The sequence below is a fragment of the Hyalella azteca genome, unplaced genomic scaffold, assembly GCF_000764305.2.
Source record: "Hyalella azteca isolate HAZT.00-mixed unplaced genomic scaffold, Hazt_2.0.2 contig1258, whole genome shotgun sequence".
NCBI classification, from domain to species: Eukaryota; Metazoa; Arthropoda; class Malacostraca; order Amphipoda; family Hyalellidae; genus Hyalella; species Hyalella azteca.
This window is the reverse complement of record NW_025931583.1, coordinates 20,534-31,292: the sequence shown is the minus strand read 5'-3', so window position 1 is coordinate 31,292 and position 10,759 is coordinate 20,534. Positions and strand designations below refer to the sequence as shown.

Sequence of the window (10,759 nt, the reverse complement as noted above, 5' to 3'; positions counted from 1 at the left end):
GATCTTGAGCGTGAATGATGCGACAGGGAGAGTTCATCAATTCATGCGGTGCGTCAGGTATGTCGAGTGGTGAATTGAGGAACTTTATTCGACAAATTTAAGTTAAGAAATATCCATAGAAAAATAAACGATAAATCGGTAAGACTGAGAAGTAATTTTAGATAATAATTCTAATATAATTTGAGATAATGATAATGAAACCGATAACCAGCTTGAGAACTGCACTGAATCGCTGAACTCATAGACTAATTCTCGAGGAACATACACAATTCAAAATAACTGAATATTTATCATAATAACTGAAATGATTATTTTTTATAAATAACTGATATAACGTCTAACTCACACTAAACCAATATGTATAAGGGGAAACCACGCAATTCGTTTCACGAACCGTGTAGAAGATGTTTTTTTTTTCAGGGTACTGATATATATGAGAACTCAATTTTTAGTGTGAACGTATGAGAGTTTAACAGAAGCAAGCAAATCCTGCATTGCAACTAGACAACTTTGTGTACTTTAAACAACTTCGAGCACTTTAGATAACTTTGTGTACTTTAGACAATAGTGAAACTCTCGAGTAGTGGTATAGCGATGACAGTGTTGATTAGGCCGCTAGACCTGTAGCCGATTGCAAACATCGCAGAACATTCACAGCTTGTTACGGGTCTCGAACACGCAACTCACATTTTAAATTCCATATTCACTAGTTAAGTTCTCAAATTTCAAGGAATAGTATTGTCGTTTGCGTACACATAAAACGAGCATATCTGGACGCTAAAAGATTTCAGCCCAACAATGCTCAGACTTTTTTAAACTATTGAAGAAATCATCTAAAGTTCTCGACTCAATCTATACTTATCATTTTCATCTAATTAGCTTTTATATTTAAAGTTGGAAGGACTCGAAATATGAAATTTTTCGATCACCAATTTATTCGCCAATACATAGAAGCTGAGAAATAAGAAGCAGCACCAGCATCTGAGCTAGACAAAATTAGGACAGGTTAACAGCAGCAGAAACGTGACTCGTAAAAGAGGTTGCTTCAGAAGAACCGACTCATAAAAACAAAGTTTATACATAATTTACATTCAAGTATCCATTTCATAACGCGCCTACAGAAGTCAACCTTGTTAGGTTGAAATGTTTTTTTCTTAAATGAATAAGCAATTATCGACGAATCAATGAGCCAAGATAAACTAAGACACGAATACAAAATTCTATTCAAAATGAAAAGTTCCTGAAATTTTATGGACATATAGTTCATCCGAACATAATCTATGAATCATCTCGCACAATATACCCTAAAATAAACACCAACAAAAGCTTTCAGGATCACAACCATGACATATTTCTTGAAATACAAAATTTGCTAATATTACGTAGCGAGTCTCATATATACGACCTGAGGACAAAGCTGGCAAAACACGCACGACAAAAATGCGTGGCTATTTAAACAGGTCATTTTCATGGGGCTACGGGAACTTGAACGAGAGACAGAGAAGTGAAGTGCTGAGTATCTTGACTACACAACTGAACCTTAACCTAGACTTGGCTTCATGCACTGAGGCAGAGCGACCAATACGTAGGAGATGAGGACGACAAGTCAAACAGGTCTAATAGCGGTACTGAACTAATTTCCACGAAACGTGTTTACGAAACAACACTTTTTACTTAACACCGTAGGAACATGAAAGGAGTTAAAGATTTGTTTATATACTTGAGGAAGCGTATGCGAGTTTAAACGATAATCCAGTCAAAATTCCCCAATTAAAGTACTTACTATCAACACGTAAGCCTAATAAAAATGAAGAAATCTACATCAGATCACTAGCAAGTTAAGATTTGAAACAACGATTTCTACATAATACCAAAATTCCTCTCAAACAATATACAAAAGCTACATCACAATAACTATAAGGCGATGATTGTAAAAGATCAACATTTAAAAAAAAATGTAGAGTAAGTTTGGGCACCAAAGGTTCAAAGACATTTTCAGCTAAGTTTCAATAGGTCAGGAAAAATACTATAATTCTAGTGGAAATATTCTCCTGCAATCATCATGCTGCAATCCACAAAAAACATTTACAATCTAATCACTAACGTTCAAATATGCAAAAGCAACAACTGATTTTCTTGGGCAGATGCATAATCCCTTACGAATATTCACCATCAAGTCTCCGTCAACACCTTTTCGAATTCAGTGCATAACCGTCACCAAGCATCAGGTCTGGTTAATCCAAGCTGTTAGCATTTGAAGGTCTGGTTACTGCAAGTATAGGCAGCAGACCCAAAGTTGTGTGTCTGATACATTCAGCACAATCGCGAGATAATCTTCGACTCGAATGAGCATATTCAAATACAACAATTTGAAAATAGGAACAGCTAAGGAACGTATCTACCATTTATTTCAAACAGAATGTTTTTAAATTTATCCCAGGACTGAGTAGTCCGAGCATTCAGGCACAAGGGTTGACAAAGGATGGTTGGTATGATATCTAGAGCGCCGTGATATATTGGTCAAGTGCAGGCTTCTTCATCACGGCAGGGTTATTTATTTATTGTTTATTTTATTTGGTTAATTTATAAGTAGGATGATTGGCGTTTTCCGAAATAATTTCTAAGGCTATTGAGATATTACTGAGTCTCTCGGCGTCAGCTTGGACAGAAAGTGCTACTTCACTCGTGGCTGAGCAGGATTTTCTTAGCATTTCTTCGATTTCCCTCCCTTGTTTTCCTTCCTGCAAACCTGTGAGAAAGCCATAGATCAATGAACATATGAGGACCAAGGCCAAAAAGATGCAATGGTATAGCAAAAAGTTACAAACCACACAACAATTAATCCAGGCATTCACAATGAAGTGAACCGTCATCCAGTGCTGCGTAATTATATTGATTTGCGAATGTTATAAAAATTTACAAATTTAAGGCTTGATATTAGCCTCATGAGATAATAACAAACGTATCACATTCAGTCATTTGGAGTATTTACACACTTAATAACACCACAATATCCAGGTTTTCTGAACCACAATTCCATTAATACAGGATACGTATTTCACAGTGACAGAGAGGTAAAGCTAGTTTTTGTTAATTTAAATGTAAAAAAAAACAGTTTAAAGAAACTGGTCAAAAGGAAAAAAAATTGAACGATTTCAATAGAATTTTAAAAAATAAAATATTAAAACCTGCAATGTGTTACTGATGCAGTGACCCTACAAGAAGAAATGTAATTCCTTCTATTTCTAAATGTGTAATTTTCTACAACAGATTAGGTGCACAGGTCTCATAAGAATGAAAACAATAATAACGCACGTGTTGACAGTAATAATAATGCAATAATTGAGATGAAAAATAACCAAATAGTTTCTTAGGACATGCATAGACTTTAATTGGAAGCAACAAATTAAAGCTTAGCTGATTTTGACTTGATACTGGAAATTGATAAAATTACCTGATCCAGTGAATGCAATGGGCAAAGAGAGAGGCAAGTCCACATGTTGCTCCTGCTGTATCAAGTAAAATGAAAGACAGTTTAGGTAATACACATAGAATTGCCAACATGTACATTTCTAGAATTGCCCAACAAATTGGGCTACTATAGACATAATTAGGTGTCCATGTATTTCTGTATTGGCTATAGTAAGTTGCTAGATGGTTTGTGAATGACTACATATTTCAGTATTTCAGATATTCTTACAATAAACCTACACAAGTATGTTATACCTACTGAACAAATTCAACACTAAGAGAAAAAAAAAGCCAATTCTTTCATAATTTAGAAACCTCAAAAAAATCTGGATAAAAAACTACTCTAGGTAGGTATAAAAAATTATCATCCAAAGTAAGTTTAACAAAAAGTGCAAATACCTAGAGCAAAAACTTGTGGGTTTTATGATAATGATGAACAAGTATCATACTTCATGAATATAAAAAAAAATTTAAGTGATAAAAAATATAAAAAATAGCACTTATAAAGCATAATTTGTCAAACCATTGCCAAAGATGAGTGACGTGTTGTGCTCCCAAGTATCTTGGACAGCTTGGATGGTGCTGAACTGCGTTGTCTGGTCGTGGTTATGAGGACCGCTTCGTAAAGTGCAGCAGCTAGAATAAGAAAAACCCAATGTCACATATCAAAGAACAGTAATTGTGTAACAAACCTGAAATACCAGTAGAGATTTCTTAAAAAAATATAATAATGTATGGGCATAGATGTAGCATTTCCTACCTTCTTCTAGTTCATCATCAATAGGAGAAAGGAATGTCACAGACTCAGTGAGGCAGTTCTGAGTTTCTGATGATTGTCCAGTTTCCTTCGAGCCCACTTCACAACAGTCAGATACTGGCAAGTTTGAATCTTTATTCTGATGATTTAGTTCACTGTATGTTTGAAGAACAGTTTCAAAATTCTTGCCAAAAACCTGGAAAAATTAAACCACCTGATTATACATACATTCTTCAAGAGAAAACATTAACAAGTAACAACTAAACATGATATTGATATTTTGTGAAGCATAATTGCAATTTGCTTGACTTTATAGAGGGATCTTACATTGCATCATGAAATAAGCCCAAATGTTTAACAAGATCAAAAAAATTTGAGATAAATGGAATGGTTTAGTTAAATAAGTGCAGTGAATCATGAATGATTTATATACCTACTATCAAATGGGATAATAAGGGACAGTTTGAACATTTTTTGTTAATAACTTCTTACCATGAAACATTTCATAAACGAGTTCAAGCTAATTTTAAAGATCTCAGCAAGGTCTATCATATGGCATCTCGAAAGAAATTTCATATGCCATTTGTAAGATGCCAGATGCAAAATAAAAGCGTCCCAAATTACCGCTTAGTGTCCGGGATTACCCAGAGTAATCCAAGACACTTGAAATATAACTTTATTTTAAAATGTTTGAAGCATACTGAGTGTACTCACACATTACTAACAGTACCTACTCTGAAGTCCTCCTCAACCTTCCTAGATGATGTAGAATAAATGAAATTTTCTGTGACTTTTTGGTATTTCCTACATTACTGCATTATTAACATATTACCATATCCATGGACATGCCATTGAGTATTGACAACAACCTTGTCCAATGCAAGCTTCATATCAGCAGCTGTATAGCATTTCTTCTGTATCTGCAAGCTTACAGGACAGCTTGTAATTTTGCACCATTTTAATTGGGTCAAGTGAATTTACTATGAAAAAAAAAATTGTAAAAAACGTACCTGAGCCAGGAAGGAATATTTTAGTGATGACCATCATATTTTTTGGAGAAATATATCACAGTTTAGGTTAATTACTATTCATTCTAGGTTGTCTGGTGCACAATTTTATCTACGACATTCTATGCACAATTTTGTGATGACCGATGATGCATTAATTTCTTGTTGAGTAAAGTTTTTTCACTGAGCAAGACAAATGTAATCAAAATTCTTTGTTGTTAATTATTTTTTTTATTAACTGGATCCTTTGCTAACTGAGGTTCTACTGTTAATGCATTTTTGGGGTGTCCCTTATTACCCAGGGGGGTTGTCCCTTACTGCCCTGTCATGCCAAAATGGCCACCATTCTTTTTTAATGAGCTACACAAATTCCATCTATCACATTTTTAAGGGGGAGGTATACCCTCCAGAAAAACTTTTTTGTTTATGGACGGATCACTCTGAAACTTGGTACACTTATGTAAAACAGAATTCTAAGACATTTTTGTTCGTGTAATTTTTTCGAAAAAATTGATAGAAAACGTGAAATTCATAGAAAACGTTTAAAGAACTCTCTCACCCGCTTCCCTTTAAAGAGACGTCATGAACGTAAATATTGGCGTACAGCGATGGCAGTGGTACCATTGGAAAGAGCAGAATTTCAGCTTTAATATGAGATTAAAACCCAGAAATGCCAAATCTGAAAATTTTAGGGTATACCTCCCCCTTAAGGGGAGAATCTGGGTCAAAATCAACAATTTTGGCTTTTCTAGTTTTTAGTCTCATCTTATAGCTGACGTTCTGACCTATCCAACGATACCAAAACCATCTCTGAACATTGATTTATGCATTCACGACAGATTGAGAAAGGGTTAGGGGTGGTGGAGTTCTTAAACATCTAAGTTGAGCGTCTGGCAACAATTTTATCTTGACTATTTACAGAGATCTCTTTGAAACTTGGTGCACATATGTTAAACAGAAATACAATAATGTGAATACATGTGAATATAAAAAAAATTAAAGGAAATGTGAAATTTTGAGAAAACAGCCAAAAAAGGGGGTACTGTAGGAAATTTCAAGCTACAACATCCAGACGCATACGTATCATTCTATGCGTAAGGACCATATCTATTGATTTGTTGTAGCTTTTTTTGAAATTTGAATTTTTGTTATTGGGGGAGCATTTTTCATGAATTTAAAAAAAAAAATTCTATTTCCCATTCCTTTTTTCTGAAATATTTTTAAAACTATAACAAAATTGATTAGAAATTCAAAACAAAATCTAGATCTTTTATTTGAAAATCGAATGGTATGTCTCTCATCACTGTAGCTTCAAAACTGTAGGAGGAGATAGTTTTCCAGTGACAATAAGTGTGATTGTTCAGTAGAGCCGACAAAATCCCGGCGCCTCAACATAGGCATTCAAGGCTGCAAGGAGGCAAAACAAGACAATACTGGAGCTCAATTACTGTCAAGGATGGTGAGAATGACAGCGCGAGAACCATCCCACACAATTGCAGCAGGGTTACTGGAGTGGAGTGTGTGAAGATTAGCTATTTAAAGTGCACTGCAGCAATTATTCCCTATCTTAAATGTTAAAGAACTCCACCATCCCTAACCCTTTCGTGATCTGTTGTGAACGCATAAATCAACGTAAGATTTATTTTGAAATACTTACGCACAAATCAACGTACATATTTCAATGAGATGATTTTGGTACCGTTGGATAGGTTAGAATGTCAGCTCCAAGAGAGGACTAAAAACCAGAAAAGCCAAAATCGAACATTTTTGGCCAGGCGCTCCCTTTAGTCATGCTCTACGGAACATTCACACTTATTGTCACTGCAAACCTATCTCCTCCCATAGTTTTTAAGCTACAGCAATGATAGATATACCATACAATTTGCCAATAAAAGATCTAGAGATTGATTGTAGCTTTTTCCAATTTTGTTATAGGGGCGCCACCCCCCAATGGGAGAACTTTTACCACCTAATGGCAGCCGTGATGGGGTAACATTGACCGGCTTGGAAATGAAGTTAAGGGGACCGCCCTAGCATACGAAAACTTCTACAGTTATTATCCAATTGTCATGAAACTTCACATACATACGTAAAATGTAAAAAAAAAAACATTTTGCTCCTATGAATTTTTCGAAAAAATTGATAGAAAACGTGAAATTCATAGAAAACGGCTAAAAGGGGTACTTTAGAAATTCTATCTCCTCCCACAAATATCATCCTACAACATCGAGACACGTATCAATCGATTCGTAAAGACCATATCTATTGACTCTAACATCACTTTTTTCATTTTCCATCTAGTTTTTTTTTATTGCGTTTTTTTCTATTTTTCCCATTTTTTTCTCATTTTTCACCCTTCCCCCACCCTTCTCCCCCATATAAAAAACAAACCAGACCGAAATTCAAAAAAGTGATGTTAGAGTCAATAGGCCTGGTCTTTACAAATCGAATGGTATATGTCTCATTGCTGTAGCTTGAAAACTGTAGGAGGAGATAGATTTGCCGTGAGAGCAGTATGAGGTTTTCAGTGCGGCCAAAAGACTGCCCGCGCGGCACTTAAATAGACATAAAAGAGTCGCAATGCAGCCAAGATACCGTAACTTAGCCTTAAACCATTCAAGAAGGTATGGAGCAACTGGCTGCACACCTTTCACGTTGAGGACCTGTCACAAAGTCATTTTTCGACGTACAGGGACGATACTTATACCGTTCGATGCGCAAGAAAACAACCTTTAAGATGAGATAAGAAACAGAAAAACTCAAAATTTTCAAATTTTAGCTAGGGCGGTCCCCTTAAAATTACCATAGGTACCTATATAACATATTTTATGTTTGATACACTTATTAATGTGTTTTTCTTTATGTTTCAGACTATACAGAGTCTTATATATGGTAATTTTAACTTAATTTCCAAACCGGTCAATGTTGCCCCGTTACGGCTGCCATTAGGTGGTCACATTTTGCCCATTGGGGGGTGGCTCCCTCCATTTGAAAACTATGACACTTTCATAAAATTTGTCTTTTGCATATGTAACTAGAAGAGCTCTATTACAATGCACCACAACCTGGAGTTATTTAGAGTTATTTTACCAAAAAAATAAAATTGATTTTACAACCCGGTCAAAGAAACCCCAAGAGCTGGGGTAACAAAGACCATCACTTTTTTTGAAATTACATCAAAACTATAAGAGACAGGAGCCAGCAATTTATGGTGAGTAAAGCTAGAGTAAAGACCTGTATTTTGCATGTTTCAATTAAAGTTTAACTTATCTAGTAAAAAATGGCATCATTTTGAAGAAAAAAAGTGGTCAAAGTTACCCCATTTTACGGGTAAAATGGGGTTACTTACTTACTTTGACCGGCGGGGTAACTTTGACCACTTTTCGCTTTTTTAACAATAACCCCCAAAACTCAAAAACGATTTGACATAGAAAAATTTTGTCAATGGCCATCAAAGACCTAATACTGAGGCGACGTAACACAATAGAAAGATTTAAAAAGGTTGCATATCTAATAGGTTAAAAAGTTAAAAATGTGACCCACGAAAAAGAGCTATTATTTAAAGCCTGTCAGAGTACCCCTTCCAATTTTTTTATTTTTTGGTAGAATAACTGCAGGTTTTGATGCATTGTATTAGAACTCTTCTAGTTACATATGCAAAAGACAAATTTTAGAAAAGTGTCATAGTTTGCAAATGGGGGGCAGCTGCAAATGGGGGGCGCTGCCCCCCAATGGGGTAACTTTGACCACCCAATGGCAGCCGTAACGGGGTAACATTGACCAGCTTGGAAATCAAGTTAAAATTACCATAGGTACCTATATAACATATTTTAAGTTTGATACACCTATTAATGTTTTTTTCTTTATGTTTCAGACTCCACAGAGTCTTATATATGGTAATTTCAACTTAATTTCCAAACCGGTCAATGTTACCCCATCACGGCTACCATTAGATGGTCACATTTTGCCCATTTGAGGGCGGCGCCCCCCATTTGCAAACTATGACACTTTCCTAAAATTTGTCTTTTGCATATGTAACTAGAAGAGCTCTATTACAATGCACCACAACCTGGAGTTATTTAGAGTTATTTTACCAAAAAATAAAATTGATTTTACCACCCAGTCAAAGAAACCCCAAGAGCTGGGGTAACAAAGACCATCACTTTTTTTGAAATTACATCAAAACTATGAGAGGCAGGAGCCAGCAATTTATGGTGAGTAAAGCTAGACTGCTAGAGTATAGACCTGTATTTTGCATGCTTCAATTTAAGTTTAACTTAGCTATCTAGTAAAAAAATGGCATCACTTTGAAAAAAAAAAGTGGTCAAAGTTACCCCATTTTACGGTATGTGTCATGTTAAATTACTATATATTATATGTAGCAAAAACAAGCTTAATTGCCAAGCCCAACCTACGAGTCCTATTTTACTTCTTGTCACGAAATTCCCACAGAGTGCTGATAATTGTCCTGGTTTTTATTGCAAACCGGGATAAAGCTTCTTGTCTTGTCTTGATTGGAAAAAAGTTTCAAATGCAGGAGTCTACTTCCTGCCAATGCCTGGTATTAGCATTGATATTTTCAAACTAGGACTTACCTTCATAAAATCTGAGAGAAATGCTATTCTGTCCTTATCACTAAAATCAGTTTGTGAACAGAGTAGCTCTGACACTTTCTTGTAGACCAATTTCTGTGTTCTGTCAAGAGACATATCTATATTGAAAAAAATAGTGCACTTATTGAGAAAATATAGCTAGTTCACAATTTCATAACAAGATAATGAAGATACTGATACATGAATGGAACTTATTATATATATTTATTTTTCAGAACAGGACTGCCAGTGCCTGCAAGAAAATGTATAAAAACATGAAAATACCTATTAAAGAAAATAATTAAATATCTTCCAAAAATGATCAATGATTTGTATGATCATTCACTTGCAGTCATAGTGGCAAAGCAGAGAGTTTTTTAGACTCTACCTCAAGTTCATTTTTGAGTCCTATAAGTAGACCAGTAAAGTATCATGGATACCATCATACCAGCATTATCATACATAAGAAATTGATCTAAATCTTGAGAAAATTAGGAAATTAAAAATGAACCGATTCTAAAAAGTCTCTGGTTTGTCACTATGCTTGCAGTAAATCTCAGGATTCTCAGCTCAAGAGTCAAGTAAAATTGTAGCATGGATTAGGTATGTTTTTCCACAAAAAACATAGCACTATAGGCTAATTAGCAAAAATTACTTCTCATTTTGAATAATAGTAAATTTGAAGTTTTGAACTAAATATGCTTGTGAAGTTGAGAAAAATGGATACTATATTAGTTTATATATTTGTCCACAAAATGTCTACCTATTAGGCTATTACTATTACTTCATTGAATTAGAGTGCCTGAAATACATTTTATAGCCCTGAAATACATTTTATATCAGTCTAACATAGAATAAAGGAATTGACCTTCAAGAAGTTAACAGGTTGAAATTATAACGTACTCAAAAACATCTGTTTGACTGTTTGGTTC

General features: G+C 34.9%; 1 protein-coding gene across 1 annotated transcript; it reads right to left on the bottom strand.

Moving 5' to 3' along the window:
* Window positions 1–917: 917 nt before the first annotated feature.
* Window positions 918–10,075, bottom strand: LOC108672295. Its single transcript, XM_018159938.2, has 5 exons — window positions 9,831–10,075; window positions 4,232–4,424; window positions 3,995–4,107; window positions 3,455–3,509; window positions 918–2,749 (listed from the first exon to the last, which is right to left on the bottom strand). The coding sequence occupies exons 1-5, from the start codon at window positions 9,942–9,944 to the stop codon at window positions 2,571–2,573; spliced, it is 654 nt and encodes a 217-aa protein (XP_018015427.1). The 5' UTR covers window positions 9,945–10,075; the 3' UTR covers window positions 918–2,570.
* Window positions 10,076–10,759: the final 684 nt, after the last annotated feature.